The 23,277-nt window shown below is 43.3% G+C and overlaps 1 protein-coding gene across 1 annotated transcript; it reads left to right on the top strand.

Moving 5' to 3' along the window:
* Window positions 1-19,977: 19,977 nt before the first annotated feature.
* LOC147462529 (uncharacterized) lies at window positions 19,978-21,664 on the top strand. The gene is made up of 2 exons (XM_086526501.1): window positions 19,978-20,202; window positions 20,822-21,664. Exons 1-2 carry the CDS (start codon window positions 20,130-20,132, stop codon window positions 21,250-21,252), a joined length of 504 nt encoding a protein of 167 aa, XP_086382627.1. The 5' UTR covers window positions 19,978-20,129; the 3' UTR covers window positions 21,253-21,664.
* Window positions 21,665-23,277: the final 1,613 nt, after the last annotated feature.

The following is a 23,277-nucleotide window of genomic DNA, read 5'->3' as shown; positions in this document are numbered from 1 at the left end:
GGATGTGTCACGTGACATCCCCTCCTTTTCAAAGTGAGGTACTGGTACTGAACTATATGACGTCGAGGGAGATTGCCAACAGCGTCTGGAATCCTGGAAAGGACTCTTCGTCGGCCCACTCTGAAGCGTGGGTCATGCCATACTTGAACTTCATAAAGGTCTGCAACGCTTTCTTTTTTGGGCCATGCCGAAAGCGACACAAAGTCTTCTGTGGCTCCTTCGATGCTTCAACTTCGTCGATAGTCATGCGTCTACCTTCTTCAAGAATCTCCGAGGTTGAAAATTCCTGAAACCACTTCCAACACAAAAACATGAACATATCCATTCTATGTAAAGTGGCTAGAAAAATACTACTCTTCTGTAGAGCCTGGGCATGCAATGTAGATGAACAAATAGACGGAGTGCCAACCCGTTCACCACACACACGCAAACAATGAGATCGAATCTTGTGTTTCTGATCTAAATCAATCAACTGCAGCAAAACACAATGGAAATGCCGATGCTTGATGCTCAATCCTTCTTGTGCTCTTTCGGATATTGTGTCATGCCAAGGAAGAGACATAGAATGTAAATTCCTTAAATGCAAACATTTCATCTTTTCATGAATCATTCGCATACATCCGTGCTCATTCATGACTGAATCGTGCTCATCGAACAATACGTCATGCCTAGCAAAAGGGATCACATAAGGACGATGACTAAAATACAAGAAAGCATCACGAATGAAACACTCGAACAATGCGCATAATATTTCCTATGAGGTGGACCTAGGCTCAAGATCCAAGATCGATTCTTCGTGATTGATCGAATCTGCAGCGAGGTTAGCTTCGCTAGAAAGAGTATTAACTAACACATCATCCTTGTGAACAATCACATCATCTTCATGCAAATCATCATGCTTGTGAGAAATCACATCTTGATCATCATGCTTGTCCTTATCATCCAAATCATCATGCTCATCATTATCATGCAATTTATCATGCTTATCATCATACAAATCCTGTGTGTCATGCTTGGGAGAAGACGAGACTGAGAGAGTCTCCGTCTCTTGAATCCTTTCAATCTTCACCTGCACATTAGAAATGAGAGATGGAGAATGAACAACTTGCTCTCCACGAATGATAATGGGAGAGTCACTTTTGGCATTAAAAGTGAGTATTTTCTACCCAATCAATGAGAGGGTTATGCTCACGAAACCATCTAATACCCAAGATCATATCACATCCTAAGAGAGGAGAGACTAAAAATTTTCTATGGAAAGCAGCTTGTTGAACTATAAACAACACATCAAGGCACTCTTTCGTGATGAGAGAGTCCGTACCGGGAGCGAAGCCAGAGACCTCGAGAGAAGATTTCTGACTAACCTCTAGGCGGGCTCTCTCAACAAGAGAGGGACTAATCACATCATGCATACTGCCTGGGTCAAACAATATAACAAAACGCTGCCCCGTCATATGACCATAACATTTAATGAGAGACTATCAATGGGAGGGTCATGAGAAACTTGGGCCACACTCGTGTTATCATTTATTGCATTGACAGAGGAAGTGGTTTCTGTGGATTCTTTAGATTCCTCAGAGTCAAGCTTAGGACATGTTCTTTTTATGTGACCCTTAATGTGACAGTGATAACAATGACCTTCCTTAGAATAAATGCTTTGCTCTTCCAACATGATGTATCCTCCTAAAATTCCTTGTGCTACCTTCTCATATGGAGTGAGCTTAGGTTTAGCAATTGTGTTAGCTTTACCCTTAGGTTCACTTTGAGAGTTCTTTTCTGAGAGACTATTGGAAGATTGGTTAGAAGAGTTACCATTCTTACCGTTCTGAGGGTTCTGAGAGGTCTAAGAGTTACTTCTGGAAGCCTTGTTTTCCTTAGGCTTTCCCTTGTTGTGCTTCATCTCATGTGCGAGAGCAATCGCTACCACCTTGTTAAGATCGATTGGATCGAGCACCTCGACATCATACTCGATGTACTCGTCCAATCCATAAAGGAATGCCTCTTTGCACTCCGCATCCGATTTGCGTAATTGAGTGCCGATCTGCAAAACACAATTAGAGAAAGACATAACTGGCATACCATTTTGCTTGAGACCGCGCCAATCGTCCTTCAATCGTGCGAGATATTGTGGGGGCATAAACCTCGCCTTGAGCTTGTCTTGGAAATCGGCCCAATTGAAGGAAAGGGGCGTGAATTTGTCGGCTTCCTCTAGGTGCGCGGTTAACTGTGCCTCTTGCCATGCATGGTACCAATTGATGGCATCACCGGCAAGGTACATAGCTGCCGTCAAAACCTTACTATTTTCTGTCTTCTTAGTTGTCGCAAAATAAGCATTAAACTGATGCAACCAAGAATGAATCACAGCAGCATCCATCTTACCATAATACTTACTGAAAGTCAACTTCTCTGTGACTGGGTTGTTGGAGTCCGAATCTCGGCTTGCGCCACTTGATGAACTACCAACATCTTTGGCTGGCTTGGACTTCGAGGCGAGAACATGTCGGACCAACTCTTGCATGCGTCGTTCACTCTGTGCCGCACGCTCTGCCTGTCTTTCTTCAGCCGCCAAGCGCGCTTGATCACACTGACGCTCCAAGGCAATGCGATTCGCTCCCTTGTATGCTGTGAAAAAAGGGATCGGATCCTTCGTAGAAGAAGAATCGTTTGAGCTCTGATACCACTGTAATAGACTTGGACCCTCCAAGTTGAAAATCTATAGCAACACGTGAAAAAATTGCAAACAATTGAATTGAACTTGATTATCTATATATAATATTATATATAGTACACACACACACACACACACACACATATGTGTATATATATATGTATGTGTATATGTGTATATATATATATATATATATATATATATATATATATATATATATATATATATGTGTATATGTGTATATATATATATGTATGTGTATATGTGTATATATATATATATATATGTGTGTGTGTGTGTGTGTGTGTGTGTGTATATATATATATATATATATATATATATAGAGAGAGAGAGAGAGAGAGAGAGAGAGAGAGAAGAAGAAAAGAATTTTAATGTCGTAGGAAACTATCCCAAGAGCCCTTAAACAAGGAGTGTTGAACTCAAGACCTATTATTCAAGAGGAAAATGGCATAACCAATCTACCACACTTGGGTGATATGAAATGAATTGTTATATTAAACGTTTTCAAATAGCCAAAATGACTTACGAGACCAAACTGATACAATCTTGGTGGATCTAATACAATATCTGGATACAAAATAAAATGAAGTAAAATAAAAGCTAAAATGAACATCATTGTTTGAGGATGTCCGACAGCGCTAGAGGATGTAGTGAATCGGTCGTTAGCCATTGCATCGCGATTTGCTTCTTGTTGTTGTGCCATCGTGTCCATCATTGTCTTGACCAAAGCCTCCATAGGATTTGGTGCAATCCCTGGCGTAGATGGCGAAGGGGGAGAGTTAGGAAAACCTCCATGGTGAGGAAATTCTTCGTCACTACTTTCATGCTTATCACCTTCATGCAAAGTATCCATACCGCTTCGGGTGATGACCATCCACTGAAGTCTTGGGTTCTTAAGTTCACGAGGAACTTGGGTTCTTGCGGGTCTTGGGGGTCTTGAGTTCTTGTGGTGCTTGAGGTTCTTGAGGGTCTTGAGGTTCTTGAGTTCTTGAGGGTCTTGACGTTCTTGAGGTTCTTCTTTCGCTTGCAATCTGTGTTAGAGAAGGATCTTCTCTTCACCCGAGTTCTGCTCTTTTCCGCGGGCGCACCCCTTGGCGGCCTTGCGCTCACACCAAGGTTTCTTTTTTCCACCTCACGTCAATTGGTCGGTCGCTAAATGCACGGTCCGCTCTCAATGAGTGAAAAGAGGCACAAGGGGAGGTTGGACAAGCCCTTCTTTCTTGGGTTTCCTGTCACTCTTCAAAAACACGATTAGGAATCGACACGCCCAAGAGGACTTGGGTTACGTGCGACCACAAGCAAAAAAAAATCTTGTGGCTCTTTCCTTGAGTGATACAGAACACTGCCAAAGCTCTGATACCAATGTAAGGTGCAGCGGAATGAATGTTGAACTATGCTCAAGATGAGCGCTCCGAACTGTGCTCAAGGTTACTTTTTTCTTAGGGAAGGGAGAGCCTTCCGTTCTTTAATGAGAGAGTGCAAGTGATCACAAACAAAGTGGATAAACATTGTGCGTGAAGCTGCATGAGACTGAGAGATAGAGAGAGAAGAGAATACGACACCGGAAAGTTGTAAAACCCTCCTCCAAGGGCTCCACTCTCGATGGCGACAATGGTCTACTATTGATTGCACAATCCCGTACAAGTGCTGATGCAAATCTAAGTGATGCTATGGTTGAAAACTGTATGCTGCGAGGACGACAGTGAAGATGACGACGATGCTATCTGCTGCTATGACCTCGTATGCTGAAAACAATGTCCCTCTCGTTGTCATAAATGCTGAATTGTTGTCCCCAAAAACGTTGAATTGGCTGCACCCAAAACGCTGATCTGGCTGTAGGAAAAATGCTGACTTGGCTGTGGCAAATCACTGATCTGCATGCTGGGAAATTGCTGAAGTCAGGGCTGATAAACGCTGGAGTGTGCAGGTCTTGAAAATGCTGAAAACGCTGAGTTGCTGCAGGTGCTAATGAGTGGGCTGCTGGCGAGGAAAGGTGGTTGCTGGAAACGCCAGGTGTATGGCTGAAAATTGTTGGCTTTAGGTGCTGGAAAACGCCAGGCTGAAGGGGCCGGTTCTTGCTTGAGAGGGAGAGGGAGACGCCTACTGCAAGTGGCCTTGCTTGTGCACTTTCCTCTTCTTCTGCCAGATAAGCTAGCGCTTGGTTTTCTTATATATTACCTTAGGCAATTGCCCTACCCAGTTCCCAACAAAAGTCACTTAAAATAATAAGTGAAAAATGTCAAAAATAGGGAAAATAGGTTTAATGCACTGGAAAATGCTCATGATGGATTCTGATGGTAATGTTGATGGTCGTGCTGTGTGCAACCAAAGGATATGCATCTACTCTAAGTGTCTGGACATGCACGGTCTGCGAACAGACTCACAAAAGTGCCAGATCACTTCCTATTCTAGACTGACTTGACTAAAGAGACTATTTTGGGATGGTATATAGCCGCTTTATGGCTATTATGTGCTATTGAGATGGTGTTTATGGGATGATTAGGAGCACTTTTCGGCATCGACATTGTCTCGGGTTTTTCAAGCATCCATCTCCTCACAGGTTCTTGGATACATACAAGACATCCAGGTTTCTTACAGGTTGCAGTGTTTAGCATCAGCACAGATTTCAATGGGAGTATTTGATGTAGATATGCATTGTTTTGGCACTTTTGATAGTGCTTGATCTCTTTTGAGATCGTTTTTACTCTCCGCAGGGATTTGTTTACTGCTTGCACATTTTGTTTGGTGCCTGTTTGAGCACGTATACTGCACCTTGCAGTGTTGTTGACAATGGATGTACGTTGAGTTGCAGAAACTGCCATTTGTACCTTTTGTGGAGCCAATTTGGCTTGTTTATGGTAGTCCTGACCATTTTTGAGACTCGGTTCAGAGGCCCTTTCTGAAATTGGGCTAGTTTCTTGTCTTCATAACCTTTCATCAGGGTCGATAGCGTGAGGTTTTCTTGAGCAGGGGGATTCTCGAATGTTGAGATCCTTTCGGTGATACATGTTTCTGGAGTATCCCTTTTTCGTGGCCTCGCCATAGGACATGTATAGAGAGGGCTAGGTGCATATGACACCGTGTTGGCAGTCTTGGGTCAGCTATTGACTTTTTATGCACAGTTAGTGGTTGATGCACCTGTCTTATGCTTTGAGAGCATTACTTTTGATGCGTTACTGATCTCTTATGACATTTTTGGATTGAGATTCTGTCAATTTTTCTGGGAAAACTCTGCTGAAGTTTTTTCAGAATTACCATATTTATTGCCATATTATCTTTAGCTTGCAGCCATGTCATCTAGCGGTGAAAAGGATATTTACAATATCCAAAAATTTGATGGGACAAATTTTGCTATCTGGAAAGAGCAGATTCAAGATGTTCTTATACAAAAAGGCTAGCTAGATCCTATCATGGAGCGCCTAGAGGGCGAGTATACAGATGTTGAGTGGGAGAAACTTGATGCTAAGGCCAAATCTACCCTCTGTTTGCATTTGGCCGAATCTGTGTACTTTACTATACTTGGAGAAAGGCCTGCTAGAGATGTATGGGATAAGTTGTGTTCCAGTTATGAGAACAAAAGTGCCACTAATAAGGTTTTCTTGAAGAAAAGTGCCACTAATAAGGTTTTCTTGATGAAGAAGCTGTTTGACCTTTGTATGAAGAAAGAGGGCACTATTTCTACTCACATTAATGAGTTCAATATCATTTTCACTTAGTTGACCACTCAGGGTTTGGTCTTTGATGAGGAAATCAAATGTATCTTCTTGCTATGCAGTTTATCCTCGTCTTGGGATACGTTCTGTACTACAATTAGCAACTCGGCACTTGGTACCGGTCTAGTGTACAATGACATCCTTGGGAGTCTGTTTACCGAGAAGATTCGCAGGAAATCTCTCGAAGGCAAGAAGGATGGTGATGCATATGTTGCTAGTGATAGACAGAGTAGTCGCACTCAAATTCGTGCCAAAAGCAAGGAATGTGAGGGCTCACGCAGTAAGTCTCGGGGTTCTATGCGTAATGTCGACGCTATCACTGCCATTAAAAAGGGCATGTGAAGAAGGATTGCAGGAAATGGCAGCAAAGCAAGAAGGATAAACAATCCAGTGAAACTTCTAAGTCTGATGATTCAAATAAGGGCAAAGAAAAGTTAGAGGAGATCAATGTGCTAGAGTCTTCAAATGCTCCTATTGTAGAGACTCTTCCAGCGGTTGTTATGCCACTTACCTTTGATGTATTGGTCTTCACAGCAGATCTACCTGTTGAGGCTCTTGTTACAGAAGATGCGCAGTATGCACAGAATTGGATAGTAGATTCTGGTGCAATTTTCCATGTGACACCACATAGAGAGTGGTTCTCTACTTATTCTCACTCTTGTGGCAAAGTGAGACTTGGTGATGCTTATGAACTAGACATTGAGGCTGTCGAAAATGTCAAATTGCATCTAAGGAATGGTACGCACTTTACTTTATGTAATGTCAGGCATGTGCCCAAGTTGACTAAAAGCCTGATTTTTGTTGGTCATCTTGATGATTTGGGCTACAACACCACATTTGGCAATGGTTCATGGATAGTACGCAAAGATAATCTTGTTGTACTCAAACGTCAGAAGCATTGTATTCCATGCATGTGTCAGATGTTGGTCCTGATTACATAACTATCGCCGAGCTGCCATCTACTAAGTTGTGGCATTGCCAGCTAGGTCATATTAGACAAAAAGGAATGAGAACTCTGACTCGTTTTGGCTACTTACATGTCTTGTCTTATGTTGACTTTCCTGTTTGTGAGCACTGTATCTATGGCAAACAGACTAGGTCCGTGCACTTACCATTGGGTCAAAAGCGAGCTGAACCTCTAGATTTAGTACATAGTGATGTTTGTGGTCGTATGTCAACCAAATCTCTAGGGGGGGCCATTTATTTTGTGACATTCATAGATGACTCTACTTGAAAGGTGTGGACATATCCTTTGAAACATCAGGATCAAGTTCTTCCTGTGTTCCAAAGAATTTTGGCACTCGTTGAGAATCAGTCTGGCAAGAAAATCAAGAGGTTGCGGACTGACAACGATGGAGAGTATGTCTCCAAGGAGTTTGACAATTTTTGTGCTAAAAGGGGGATTAAAAGGCAGTTTATTGCACCATACACACCAGCTCAGAATTGTTGAAATTAGGGTTGCAGAGAAACACACACAGCTTGGAGAAGATGAAGGAAGCTCAAGACACACAATAGAGAGTGTGTTACTTAGTGTGCAATGGAAAGATAGATAGCCCTAGAGTGATGGGCGTATATACAATGCACGGGGAAAAAAACCTCCTAAAGAGGGAAAAAATGCCCCAGCGGTCCTAGTGTGTTCACACACATCACTACCACATGTATATGGTAACAAATCCCCCCTGGAGTGATGCGGTGAACGAGAGCTGGCACATGAGTAAAGGGAAGTGCCATGCCCTGAGGATAGGATCAGTCCACAAAGGGAAGTAAGCCCAAAGCTTTGCGAAAAGCTTCAAGCTTCTCACGAGACAATGCCTTTGTGAAAAGATCTGCAAGGTTATCCTATGTTGGCACATAAGCCAAGCTGATCTCTCCTGCTGAGAGCCTCTCCCTGACATAGTGGTAATGCACCTCAATGTGCTTTGTGCGAGCATGAAAAACTGGGTTCCTCGCAACTGCCAATGCGCTCTGACTGTCAGTGTAGATAGTGTTGGCAGTGTCCTATCCAACACCCAAATCAGCCATAAGGCGTCTGAGCCATACACACTCAACCGTAGCTGTGAAGACTGCCCTATACTCAGCCTCACAACTCGAAGTGACCACAGTAGGTTGCTTCTTGCTCAACCATGATATACATGAACTGCCAAGCATGAAACAAAAACCTATTGGGGTATAGGCGTCTGTGCCTTGCCCGGCCGCCCAGAGTCTGGGCGCCCACTGACTTGTATACCTTATACATAGCATAAGTGTATAGGGGACTGCTCACTCTTTTGAGTCTCCCCACCCATATCTGTGTGTCGTGTGTCTCCTTCTGTCGCTCACTCTCCGTCTGTGGTGCTCCCCGATCCCCTTCAATTGGTATCAGAGCGTAGGTGCGGAGGGAGCACGTGTGTGCACAGTCACGACGACAGCGTAGAGCCAGTTTCATTCCCGAAATCGCGTCCGCGCGCGCGCACTTTCAAGAGTGCAAACAGGGTTTCGACTTCGGCATCGGCAAATTCAACTTTTCGAGAGCGTTTCCACCAGGCGTTCTGGCATTTTACGCCCTTTTCGAAGCCATTCGAGCCATCAAAAACTTCATTCGAGCTACGGTTGAGGAGCTGCATTTTTCAGTCCTCTTTTGGCAGTTTATGCTGCGTTTTTGGATCGAAACGGAGGTTTTTTGGCATAGCTTTCACACCCGGACTCGGATACATGTGATCCAAGAGTCTACCTTGGGGTTTTGGCACCCTCCGGACGCGCTCGTCATATCAAAATTTTAAAATTCTGAACGCTGAATTTTCTGCAGCAGCAGTTGTTTATTGTGTGTCGAGGATTCCACACATGGTTTGCTCTCAGATGTGAGAGTGATATTTGCTGCAAGTTTCCTCACGGGTGGGAGGATACAATGTATGCCTTATGTAGTTTGATGCTCAGGGAGACTAATGTGATTGCATTTTGAGCTCGGCAATGTATGCCTCGAGCATGTTTTTGGCAGTCACAGGTAGAGCAGATATTTGTGTACTAGATTTGCAGGTGTTTGCAATGATGTATGCAAAGTGTGGAGATTGGTGCATGCATTTGGAGTGCGGTTTGATGCGCTTTGGTTGCTCATGGTTTTGAGCGTGTAGTCAGTTTGGTTACTGGTTTTGTGGCCATTTTACTGACAAAACTCTGGCAAAATTTTCCCAGGAGTTTTATGCGTATCATTTATGCGGTCTAGGTAGAGATTGCGGGTTGCACTCAGCATTTGCGTGCAGTGTTCTCTGGAGGTGGGAGATTTGTGCATGTGTATGCATCGATACCGCACAGTGTGGGCTTGGTGATTAGCTCACAGATGTATGCTCTATGACGGCGTGTGTGCAGGTGATCTTCAGACCGAACAAGTCATAACTTCTTGGAGAAGTTTTGGGTTGATTCTTTATGCGCTACGGTTGGTAGTGTGGGGCTGAATTACGGACTGTTTTTGGCCATGCAAGAGGGCTAAGAATTTTGTAATTTTGGGCTGAATTTCAGGGCTGATTCGGTGAAGATTATGCACAAGGTTATGGTCGTCATGAATGCGTCTTGTAAGTAGTGCGTTTGATTGCAGTGTGATACTAGAGCAGGCGAGGCTTGTATTGACATTGCGGGAGCTCTATTTTGGAGTATTCTCACAGGTTTTACATTGTGTTTCTGGCCATATTTGTAGACAGTTTCCAGGTGTTGTTGGTGAGGTGGTTTTGCTTTCTAGTTTGCTACATTGTGTTCATGGCAGAGACAGGTGATCGCTCAGATTATGATCTCTCCAAAATGTGCATGTTTGATGGGTCAGACTTTGCGGCATGGAGAGAGTGTATGCTTGATGCATTGACACAGCGAGGGTTGCATCGACCATTGAGTGGTGATGTAGGTAGACCTTCAAACATGTCTGACGATCACTGGCAGGAGCTAGAGGAGATGGCACTATCTACGCTCTCTTTGCACCTTGCGGAATCTGTATATGCTCTTATTATGTATGAGACTACTTCGAGAGAACTTTTGCGCAGATTACATGATATGTATGATAGATGTGAGTCATCACAGACTCGTGTGAGATATGTACATTCACGAGCACGCCGACAGGTGACATGTTGGTATTGTGGTCATTCTGGACACGTTAGACGGCGTTGTTTTCTTCGTATGCGACATCGTAGGAGACATGGCAGTCTCAGAGATGTATGTAGTGATGCCATGGACTCAGTTGCTTTGACAGTTGAGGCAGATGTAGTGTCGGAGTATACTAGTGACGGGGATGTCACTTTTATCTCGAGCTATGCACGAGATGCTATACATGTGGATAGTGCACTCCCTTCGCAGTGGTTGCTAGATGCAGATGCTATGTTTCATGTCACGCCGCATCGTGAATGGTTTTGTAGCTATTCTAGCGGGATGCTTGGCAGTGTACGTTTGACCGATGGATCGGTGCATGCGATAGCAGGTGCAGGAGATGTGAGACTGTCATTACCGAGTGGTGCATCTTACTTGTTACGACATGTGCGCTATGTACCAGATTTGACAGCGAGTTTGATCTCGATTGGTCAGCTTAGAGATTGTGGATGTCAGATTTCGCTATGAGAGCGAGATTTTGTGATGCATTTGGGTTCGCTAGTGATTGCGAGAGGTGCCAGGAGTGGTACAGGTTACCCATTGCATGTGGATCACGAGAGAGACAGTGTTGTCTCTGTGATCATGCAACCAGGTAGAGAGCGAGAGAGCAGGCGAGTCTCTTTTGCTTGTGGGTTGCATGATGCTTTGCATGGAGTGCAGAGTAGTGAGCTCGTTGTGCACACAGTTGGGGCACGACTTGAGCAGTCACACAGAGAGGTGACAGAGTCAGACATGCATGCTTTTCTAGTGACTGAGCAAAGCAGAGAGTCAGTTGTGCGAGATACTTCTATGCAGGATAGACAGGTAGAGCGGTCTTGCTCTAGTGAGTCACGACAGGAGGACGTTGTGCAAGAGTCTATGCATACGGAGTTAGAGCATGAGAGCTCTAGTGAGCCACATCAGATTGAGTGGTCATGTTTGCAGTGGATGGTTGCAGAGGAGGCTGAGATGTCAGCGATTATGCAGTCATTCCTTTCTATGCTCGACAGTGAGCATGGGGATATAGTTGTGCAGGATATGTCTTCCAGCAGACACCTAGAGCAGCTGGTTTGCTCTGAGGTTGCACGACAGGGTGATGCGTCTTTTGCGGACAGTCAGGAGATGCATGTGGCTGACACACCTTGTCAGTCAGAGATGCCTATTGCCAGGGATATATATGTTGATGCATGCTCCGTAGAGCTAGCAGGGCCCGCTAGCATTGCATCGGCATTCGGTGGTCTCATGTATGAGATGTTGATCTTGAGACCGGATATCGCAACTGCAGTGGGAGAATTTGCAGTTGGGGTTGTCAGTCATTTGTTGACTGATGATGGCATAGTGCACGAGGGAGATATGCAGGTATTGCGTACATAATTTCAGTACGTGTGCGGTACGTCTGGTGGTGTATGGACTTACATGGGAGCAGGACAACTGAATGCACACGATCACAGCCAGCCAGTGGGCATCGGTTGAGAGCGGTTTTCTCTCACCTTTTGTAGTCTTTAGACTAGGTTCCCTTGCTTAAAGGCACAGTCGCCTTTAAGTGGGAGGTTGTTGGGGTATAGGCGTCTGTGCCTTGCCCGGCCGCCCAGAGTCTGGGCGCCCACTGACTTGTATACCTTATACATAGCATAAGTGTATAGGGGGATGCTCACTCTTTTGAGTCTCCCCACCCATATCTATGTGTCGTGTGTCTCCTTCTCTCGCTCACTCTCCGTCTGTGGTGCTCCCCGATCCCCTTCAAAACCACTTGTGGACACTCGCATGTCAAAACAACCAGCCCAATCTGAGTCCGAAAAAGCATGTAAGTCTGGCGGCAATGATCCCCCCTTGGGATAAAACAAGCCAAGATGTAAAGTGCCACTAAGGTAGCGGAAAATCATCTTGACAGACTGCCAATGCTTAGACCCTGGGCTATGCATAAATCTGCTGACCTGTGAGACTGTGTTGCATACATAAATGAGGTAGCCAACAGCAGTTTGGTAAAGAGTGACATCAGCAGGATCACCAGCATCATGTAGACTCAACTTCAAACCTGTTTCCATGGGAGTGGCAATAGGTTTTCAATCCTCAAGTCCAAACTTACATAGCAATGTCTCTATGTAACTTTTCTGACACAAGGCAATACCACCATCACACTGCTTAAACTGTACACCCAAATAATGATGCAACAGCCCCAAATCTTTCATCTTGAAAGTAGCATTCAAATCAGCCTTAAATTCAGCAATATGTCTCTCATTTGGTCCAGTGATCAGCAAATCATCAACATAAAGAACCACAATGAGAAGTACATCAACCTCACGCTTTACATACAATGTGCTTTCTGTTGGACTATTACGAAAGCCTTGTTTGACCAAATGAGTGTCAGCTTTCTCATACTAAGCACGAGGAGATTGCTTCAACCCATACAAAGCCTTGTTACATTTTCACACTTTGTCCTCTTGTCCTTTTATGACAAAACCGCGAGGCTGCGTTACATAAACTTCCTCAAATATGTCACCATTCAAGAAAGCAGTAACAATGTCTGATTGATGTACATCCCAACCAAAATGAGCTGCCAATGCACATAGAAAACGCACAGTAGTCATACGACAAGTGGGAGCAAAAGTCTCTTCATAATCTATGCCTTTTTGCTGTGCATAACCCTTTGCAACAAGTCGAGCCTTATGGCGATCAATCTCACCATCCGGCTTGCGTTTCAACTTGTAAACCCACTTCGTACCAATGGCCTTTTTGCCAGGAGGCAAATCACATAAAGTCCATGTGTCATTTTCTATAAGTGCATCATATTCTGATTGCATGGCAGCCATCCAATTTTCTAAATTTTGTGCTTCATCAAAAGTCAGAGGCTCCTCAACATCATGTAAGCTAGACACAGCCAAAGCATAACAATCTGATGCATAAGATGCATGGCGAGAGCCTGAACGAGTACGACTAGACAAAGGTGCATCCAATTTACTGTCACACAAAGTGTGCACCAACCATTTTGGCATACCTCTAGCCTGCTCATTTTCAGCCCTTTCCTCATCAAGTACATTATGTACATCTGCATCAGTAATAGGCTGATCTTAAACATTTTCAGAAACCCCCATAGGCTGTACCTTTGCCTCATTGGAACTTACATTCGTATTTCCACCATTGAAAAGAGGCAACAAAGTGTCATAAATGTCTTGTGAGCTTACATTACTGTCTCTAGTACATGATAGCAAGGGCTGAACAGAATCTTCCACAAACACTACATCCCGAGAAACCAGAATACGTTTTGTTTGCGGATGATACAACCTATAACCTTTGCTTTCAGCACTATAACCAACAAAAATACATTTGACAGCCTTATCATCCAATTTTCTGCGCTGCACTTGTGGCACCAAAGCATATGCCAAACACCCAAAAACACGCATGTGCTCAATAGAAGGTTTTCTATCATGCCATGCTTCATATGGAGTAATAGACTGCAAAGCTTTCGTAGGACACCTGTTAAGTACATAAGTGGCACACATAATGGCCTCAAGCCAAAAAGAATGCGGTAAAGCTTGACTTTTGACCATACATCGTGCCATTTCCATTAGTGACCTATTTTTCCTCTCAGCAACACCATTTTGCTGAGGTGTATAAGGCACTGTACATTGGTGTTTTATCCCACGACTAGCCAGAAATGCATTAAATTCATGAGACATATACTCCCCCCCTCGATCGGAACGGAGGGTGCCCATAGTACATTTCGAGACATTTTCAGCCATAGCCAGAAATTGTTTGAAGCACATAAAAACTTCGGACTTCGCTTTAAGCGGAAATACCCATGCATGCCTAGAGTAATCATCAATGAAAGTCACAAAGTACAGGTAATTGCCCAAGGACGGAGTTTGCATGGGCCCACAAACATCACTATGCACAAGCTGCAACCTGCATGTGGCCCGAACTGAACCATCCTGTGGAAACTTAGAACGCTGCATCTTACCCAAAATACAGCCTTCACAAACATGTTTGACAGGAGAGGCGGCAAAGAAGCAACCATATCGGATTTCTGCAAACGCAGCAAACTGGCAAAATTCAAATGACCAAAACGTGCATGCCAAAGTTTTGCATCTGAAATAGCCCTTGAATCTGCAACAGCATTTGTAAAATTTTGTCCACACTTGTCATACAAAGTGAGCTTATACAACCCACGGCACAAAAGGCCAGATGCAACAATTTCATCACCAAAACTGACATCATGAACTGTACATCTGTCATCCACAAATTTGACTACAAGTCCAAGTCTAGCAAGTGCGGATACAGAAAAGAGATTCTTCTTGATCCCAGGTACATAAAGTGCATCAACAAGTGTGAAGGAACTGCCATTAGCAGCAGTGAGCACAATCTTTCCAACTCCCTGAACTGGATAAGAGGCGTTGTTGGCACAAGTGACTGAATTCCCATGAGGGATAGACTCGAGAGAGGTAAACAATTCATGATGTGAGGTAATGTGCTTTGTAGCACCACTGTCGAAATACCACACATGTGAATCTGCAGCAACTGACAAGCCTGCATCATGGACAACAGGATTGTAAGTGTACTCTATGCTAAACGCCCATTCTGCATCAACATCAGCAACACAGTCTCCTTTCACAGAAGACTCAACAATGGCTGCATTTGTAGTGGAACCAGCATTTGCAGTGGAACCACCCTCTTTCTTCTTAGCCTCTTTGGCCTTCAACTTAGGACACGACTTGATCAAGTGATCATTGGCTTTACAATAATGGCAACGCATCTTCTTTTTGCCCTTATCACCAGAATTGCCAGACGAAGTACTGTCAGCAGAAGCATTAGGAAGAGAATTTTTGCCACTCGCAGCAGAACCATAAGAAGTGGCTGCATTGTTGTAACCACCCTTTCTTTGAGAAGCAATAAAAGCCTGTTCAACTGCACGCTGCCTAGTCCTGTTTTTTCTAGAAAGTGACTCTTGCAACAGCAATGTGCATAATGCATCAAACTTGACAACTTCAGGATTTCCTTGGGTCATCAGTCTCCAAGTACTGGCAAAAGTCTGGTAGGAATCTGGTAAGGCATCAAGAACATTCTGCACAAGGGAACTGTCTGAAATGACTTTACCTGCAGAAATAAGCTGCTCATTGATATCCTTGACACTAGCAAGGAAAGTGTCCATATCATCTTCCTCATGCATAATCTTTGATTCCAGCTCTTTACGCAGCAAAGCAATTTTAGCCTCATTGCAGCTTGCATAAAGACCTGCTAAAATATCCCAAGCCTGTTTTGCAAATTTTGCTGAACGGATGTGAGGAACAATGGTGTGCTTCACAGACAGCGCAATCAATGCATGAGCCTGCACATCCTTAACATCCCAACGAGCTTGTTCTGTCGTAGGCAAAACAACTCTAACAGCTGCAATCCTTGCTGCAACATCCTCAACATCGCCTACATCCTCAAAACTAGGACGTACATCAATGTCTTGCACAATGTTCGAGACACCCTTTGACACAAGAACATGTTGCATCATATAAGCCCACATAGGGTAGTTGTCCCCATCCAACCTGTCCTCAGCAGCAAACAACTTGAACACGTCTATGTTGTTGTTGTCTGCCATGGTAAATGTTACCCCTGATGTGAAAACTGCCCGAAAATAGGAGAAACGGAGTGGGAACAACCTGTGCTATATAGCACAAACCGTAGAAGACTATAAGGCACCTGTTATGCAGAAAACGGCACTAACAGAAATTCTTCACAAAATGACGAAATAGCCTGTGCAGTACTGCCTGTAGTGGAAACGGAGGCCGAAATGAGCCCAAATCAAAATTCTGAGCAGACCAAGCTCTTCGAGCCCCCCCAAAATTTTTGTCGACCTGCGAACGCTCGCCAAAGCTCACTAAAATCGGAGAAAGTGAGCAGGCTTGTGCTGGAGTAGCTGGCGACTAAGCCCGGGAGGACGTGACCTGCTCTGATACCAATTGTTGGAATTAGGGTTGCAGAGAAACACACACAGCTTGGAGAAGACGAAGGAAGCTCAAGGAGCACAATAGAGAGTGTGTTACTTAGTGTGCAATGGAAAGATAGATAGCCCTACAGTGATGGGCGTATATACAATGCACGGGGGAAAAAACCTCCTAAAGAGGGAAAAAATGCCCCGGCGGTCCTAGTGTGTTCACACACATCACTACCACATGTATATCGTAACAAGAATGGAGTTGTTGAGCGCATGAATCGTACGATTCAGGAAAGAGTCACAGCCATGCTTTTTAGGGAAAATCTCACACAAGGCTTTTGGGCAGAAGCCGTCTTGACCGAGGTGCACATTATAATTTGTTCACCTAGTACGCCATTGAATTATGAGATTCCAGAAGAGTTATGGTCTAAACGTAAGCCCCATTATGATCATCTACGAGTTTTTGGTTGTGAAGCTTATGCTCACGTGCCTAAACAACTTTGATAGAAGTTAGAGCCAAAGTCACACAAATGTATTTTCATTGGATATGGTGCAGATGGAGAGATGGCATATCATCTCTGGCACCCGGAATCTCGTCGAGTCATCCATAGTTCAGATGTATCTTCAATGAGTCGAAGATGCAGAAACAACCTATCAAGGAAATAGAGATTCGGATAGTCACTTTTGAGGATGTTGCCTCGGAGACAGTGAAATCAACTCAACGGGCTAGTGATGTACCTTCCACTAGCAATGCTCCAGAGGGTGCGGATAGCAATGGTCAAGGAGTGAGACGGTCTACTAGAGTCTCTCGTCCACCTACGCGTTTTGAGCCAGGTCTTCATTACATCATGTTGACCGATTGCGGTGAGCCAGCAAGCTGCTACAAAGAAGCCATGATGGCGGATGATGTGGTGAAGTGGGAGCAAGCTATGCAATCTGAGTATAACTCCATTCTACCTAATGACACTTGGGACTTGGTAGAACTTCCAAATGATGCAAAAGCTTTACCTTGCAAATGGGTTTACAAGAAGAAATTTACCTCAGGTGATCCAAATCCAAAGTACAAGTCTAGACTTGTAGCCAAAGGGTTCAAACAGCAAAAGGGAGTTAATTTTGATGAAATCTTCTCGTATGTGGTCAAGATGACAACGCTTAGAACCGTACTTGGTCTTGTAGCGATTGAGGACATGGAACTTGTTCAAATGGATGTGAAGATAGCATTTCTTCACTAGGATCTCGATGAGGATGTTACATGCAGCAACTTGAAGGGTTTGTTCAGGAGAACGCATCTCGTGAGGAGCTAGTATGTAAGCTCAAAAAGGCACTTTATGGTTTAAAGCAGGGTTCAAGGCAGTGGTATCATAAATTTGATGCATGTATGAGGTCTCAAGGATATAAAAGGAACGAAGAGGATCACTGCTCTGTACACAAGAAAGCTAGATGATGGCTCGATGATCATTCTAGTTTTGTATGTTGATGACATGCTTATAGCTAGGAAATCCATTGCAGAAATTGCCAACTTGAAGAAAACACTTAGCAATAATTTTGCAATGAAAGATTTGGGGGATGCTACACACTTTCTTGGCATGCGAATCAGAAGAGATCACAAATGTTGTATTCTTGAATAATCTCAGGAAACATACATTGAGAAAGTTTTGTAGCGTTTCACTATGCAAGGGGGGAAAGCATTGAGTACCCCAATGTAGGCATTCTTGAAACTCAGCAAGGAAGATGTACCCAAATCTGATGCTGAGCGAGTTGAAATGGCTAAGGTACCATATTCTTAGGCAGTGGGCAGTCTCATGTATGCTATGGTGGCCACAAGACCAGACATTGCTTTTGCAGTGGGAGTGGTGAGCCGATATATGGCAAATCTTGGCAGCAAGCATTGGGAAGCAGTGAACCACATTCTTAGGTACCTCAAAGGTACGATCGGCAGGTGTTTACACTTCGGGAACAGTGATGCATCCATCGTGGGTTATGCAGATTCAGACTATGCGGGTTGTGTCGACAATAGAAGATCGACATCTGGCTATGTCTTCATATTTGTTGGAGCAGCAGTATCTTGGAGGTTATGTCTTCAAGATTGTACGTCGTCTTCCACTACGGAAGCAGAGTGTGTTGCATTGTTGGATGCAAGTAAAGAGGCTGTATGGTTATCTCGCTTGGTCAGAAATCTTGGCATTGATGAGACTCCAGTGATATATTGTGATAGTCAAAGTGCTCTTGCATTGGCAAGGAATCCCGTGTTTCACTCCAAATCGAAACACATTGAAGTAAGGTATCATCTCGTGAGAGATTTCTTGGCCAAAAAGCTCATTGATTTGGTCAAGGTACACACTGACGACAACCCAGCAGATGCTTTGACGAAAGGCTTAGCTTTGGAGTGGTTTACACATTGCAGTGAGTTGATGGGTATAGGTTGAAGCCACTAGATTGCCTCACGGTTGTACATACCAGGTCACTTGGGCTGCGTTGGCCTTCAAGTGGGAGTTTGTTGGGATTCAGGCCAACTGGCCGGACATCCCACTTACTACTAACCCATCTACTAATTTAACCATGTATACACTTATTCTTTAATACAAGAGAATAAGGAGCTGCAACAGGATAACGTTGATGTGCGCTCCACCCAAAGCAGGTCTCTGTCTCTCTCTCTCTTTGCTCTCGCACTTGCACTTGCGTACGCTTCCCGTGGCACCTTCAGTTCAAACACAAGATTCCCGTTGTATTCTCTTGGCAGTTCTTCCACGTTCACAGGCCCATGAGATTGTTTCATCAGGTCTTTCAATCGGTGAGATGGTGAAAAGTATAATATCCAATCCACCACACTTTTTATCTTTTTTGACACTTTCTCATCATCGTTGCTATCGAGGACAATATAATTCTCCTACTGTTTTTCCAATTTTTTTTGCAAGTCTCCTTGGGTTGGTATCTTGATAGCTTCGGCATAGAAAGCACTTGCAATCAATAAGTCCGTATCCTCTGAGTCTTTCACATCATTGGTTTCCTTGTGAGTAAATGAATAAATTAAAACATAAACACATCTATATATATACACTAAGATATATATAGATGTATATCATTACACTCTAGTATCTACATAAAAACACGAACTTTTATGCATGGCATAACTGTTCATCATAAACTTTTTTTATTATAACTTTCTACTTTTTTTATTGTAGAAAAAAGATTTCTTTGTCAAAAAATTTAAGATTTCAAGTCCTCTAATAAGTGGGTTAAAAAACCCCACAACTGAGATTGTCAGGGGAAGTGATAATTTCAAGATTGTTAGGCGGTGATATTTGGCTCATATCTCAAGATTTTTAGTTAAAAGAGTTCACTTTCTTATGAGTAGGTGAAAAGATTGGGGTCCATTACAAAATCCAAGTTAGATTTAGAGCTTGCCTTTGAGAAATTGTAAAATTCCGGTAAGATTTGAGCTTGCCTTTAAGAAAATTGATAATGTTACAAAAAAATTTAGTGTAATTACCGACAAAAGCTTCAAATTTTGACCTAAAAACCGAGAGGGTTTCACTTTTGCCCTTCAGTAACTGTCAGCGCGCGCGCTGACGATTGCCGAGCTGTGGGATCAAGTTTTGTTGTGGGCTCAAAGCTTTTCTGAATCACAGAGAATAAAACCCCAAATAAAACGAATAACGTAGACTCTTGAAGCGTAAGCGCACGCGCTGACAATTGAGGACCTCCAGTTGCCAATTAGTTCAGCATGAATCTGTTTCACTGGCACAGGCTAACGCTGCTGCTTGGAGGAGGGAAGGCTAAATGTTGCAAGCTAGCAGGTGCGAGAGGGGAGAGGCAAGAATCAAGGGAGGCATCTCTCTCTCTCTCTCTCTCTCTCTCTCTCTCTCTCTCTCTCTCTCGGAGATTTGCAGGCTCGACAGGGCTTGCCTTGTTGAGCATGGCTTCTATGTGTGTGCGGGGGTGATTTGTGCGTCGGATCTGCAGAGGGGAAGCAGGGACAGCCTGTATGCAGGAAAAGGGGCAGGATATGCATAGTTGCAGGCCTGCAGGTTAGCTCTCAATTATTATTGAGGGATTAAATCGCCGGCTCGCAAAAGATGGTGACGGGCACTAGTGACAGAAGCAATGCAATGGGTTATCCCATGGTCAAGTTCAAGAGAGGAGATGGAAGGGCTTCCCCGAGTCACAAAGTGAATGAGGAAGCTGTTGAAATTGCATAGGCGGACAGCGCACCCCAATTTTGGACTGGTGTTTTTTTGGACGTTCACAAAAATTTTGCTTCATTAAGATGACGTTCTCATGTCATTGAGGCCATCGCAGATGTAGTGGTTTAGGCCCAAGTTGTTTACGCTAGATACTCAAGATGATGTATCGTCAATGATGTATAACGCTTTTTGTATGCTGATGATGTATAATGATTTTTGTATAATGATGTAGGAATGGATTTCTTCCAAAAGACGAGCAGCAAGTCAATCAAGAGAACATTTCACTCTCCATGCATGACCTTGAGATCCAGTCCTTCCAAGAGAAGGCATCCAATCGATCACGAGGCATCTTCCCATGCAGTTGTTACTCGTAGTCCTCATTTCAAAAGAGGGGGAAAGAGATGTAGAAAATGCATCTTTGTTGATGACAAAGCTAACCTGGAGGAAGGTTCAAACCATTTGCAAAGTGAGGATGATGTAAGAGAAGATGAGTCTCAAGAGCTGACAGTGAAGGTTGAAACAGGTGAGGATGCAAAAGATGAAGCTTTAATAGAGTTTGATGGGATAGGTGAGGAGGATGTGGCCCAACATTCTCGACAATTGGGAAAAAAATCCCCGTTGGGAATTATGAAGGATCTGTTATGTCAATTTTACTTAAAATGAAGAACCAACCCTCCACTTATACCTTTATGTCATTTGGTGGCTCACAAAGTTGTACGAGTGGCTACAGATTCTGCATCTTGATTGATTCCTAATTTTGACAATGTTGCTTACTTGAATACAATGGGATCTTTTTTGGTATTAGTGAAAGATTCTTTTAGCTCTTACATGCATGTCACTCCTCTTGTGGAAAGTAGTTGGGATACTATTAGGCAAGTAAAGAGTGTTGCATTTGATAAGCAGCTCAATAAGGAGTGGCAAGAGCTTCAAGGGTGTGTTTTTGGTATGGGATGGAAACCATCCGCTAAAAACATGGATGTGACGCATAAAAGAAGGTAAGAAGTAATCTCGATGCACCAATTGCTTGCTAGATTTAGCTGTACCTTCTTCTTTGGCTAATTTTGTGTTCTTTTGTGAAGTATGGCATGATAATGAGAAATATAATGGTGTGAGATGCCAATTTTTGGAAGTAGAAAAAAAAGGCTGAACTATTGCATGTGTAGTCTTTTTGTATTTCTAAATTAATCTCACTTTAAATTATCATTTTCTCTTTGTTTATATATTTATTGTAGCATTTCATGTCAACAGGTGAAACCAAATCTTGGGCATGAGATATACATGTTCCAAAAATTTGGTATCGCAAATAAAGAAAGCATTCTTGCACGTCTCACTCAAGAGGACAGAAAGTGGATGAGATGGAGATACATGAGTTAGTGCGTATGCACGGATCACTTCAAGGCACAAGGTGCATATCTTGGTAGATGACGATACTACTCACAATTTCATTAACTACGGATTAGTGAAAAAACTCAAATTGCCCCAAACTCCAGGTTCCCACTTCTACGAGGTAGAAATAATAAACGGCTATGATGCCAAACTATGGGATACTCAAGTCAGAGCTGTACCGTTGGAAATTCAAGGCTATTCCACATTCTTGGATTTCTAGGTTATGAATATGGAGCGGGCAGATGTGGTACTTGGTAGAGAGTGGCTGCATAGCCTAGGACCATCACTCAAGTATATTTACGAGCACAACAGTCTGATGTTTCAATCCCATGGCGCACATGTGTTGTTGTTAGGAGAGAAGGATGTGTCTGCCTCACCCCCACTGATATGTACAGCAGAGCTTATAAAGGTCACTTCTAATAATGAAATAGAAGAAGTTTTCTTGTGTTACTCATTGTGTCATTTTCTTTCAAATGTTGAATCTGTTGAACATTCCTCAACACTGCATGCTTCTCTCTCTTCTCTTCCAACAATGGCTACTTCTCTCTCCCCTCAACAAGCAAAGGTTGCTAGTCAATTAAAAGATTTATTAATGGAATTCAAGATGTTTTTCCTATTGATTTACCATCAAGATTATCGTCGACACGATCTGTGCAACATGGCATAGACGTGGTTGCAAGCATTAAATCAGTCAGTAAACCACCCTACAGAATGAGTCATTATGAGGCTGTTGAGGTGTAACGTCAGCTTGCTCACTATCTTAGCAGAGGGTTTATTCAATCGAGTTCTTCAGCTTGGGCTTCTCCTATCCTATTGGTGAAGAAAAATGATGGTAGTATGCGCATGTACGTAGACTACCGTGGGTTAAATGTGGTCACTATTAAGAACAAGTACCCATTACCACGAGTCGATGGGTTGTTCGACAAGCTAACTCATGCTCGTATTTTTACAAAGATAGACTTGCGATCGGCGAGCTATCACCAAGTATGTATTTGACTTGCTGATATACCCAAAACTGCATTCCGAACAAGGTTTGGACATTATGAGTTTTTGGTTATGCCTTTTGGATTAACCAATGCGCCCACAACGTTCATGACACCCATGGATAGTGTCTTGAGACCGTACTTGGGTAAATTTGTTATCGTTTTTCTCGATGATATTCTCGTATACAGTGCTTCTGAGGAAGAGCACTTACAACATCTAAGACAGGTGTTTGAATTGCTAAGAGTAAATAACTTATATGCCAAAGAATCAAAGTGTGACTTTCTCAAGAGGAAATTCACTATCTAGGGCATGCTATCT

This window comes from Adiantum capillus-veneris, chromosome 2, assembly GCF_014529385.1.
Source record: "Adiantum capillus-veneris isolate H3 chromosome 2, ASM1452938v2, whole genome shotgun sequence".
NCBI classification, from domain to species: domain Eukaryota; kingdom Viridiplantae; phylum Streptophyta; class Polypodiopsida; order Polypodiales; family Pteridaceae; genus Adiantum; species Adiantum capillus-veneris.
Note: the sequence above shows the minus strand (reverse complement) of the source record. Positions and strands in the feature narration are given on the sequence as shown.

Excerpts from the sequence above, each read along its gene's own strand:
- LOC147462529 (XM_086526501.1), top strand. The coding sequence starts at position 20,130 with ATGAATCTGTTTCACTGGCACAGGCTAACGCTGCTGCTTGGAGGAGGG. Across the intron at positions 20,203-20,821 it reads TAAATGTTGCAAGCTAGCAG|GAATGGATTTCTTCCAAAAG; the intron begins GTGCGAGAGGGG and ends ATAATGATGTAG.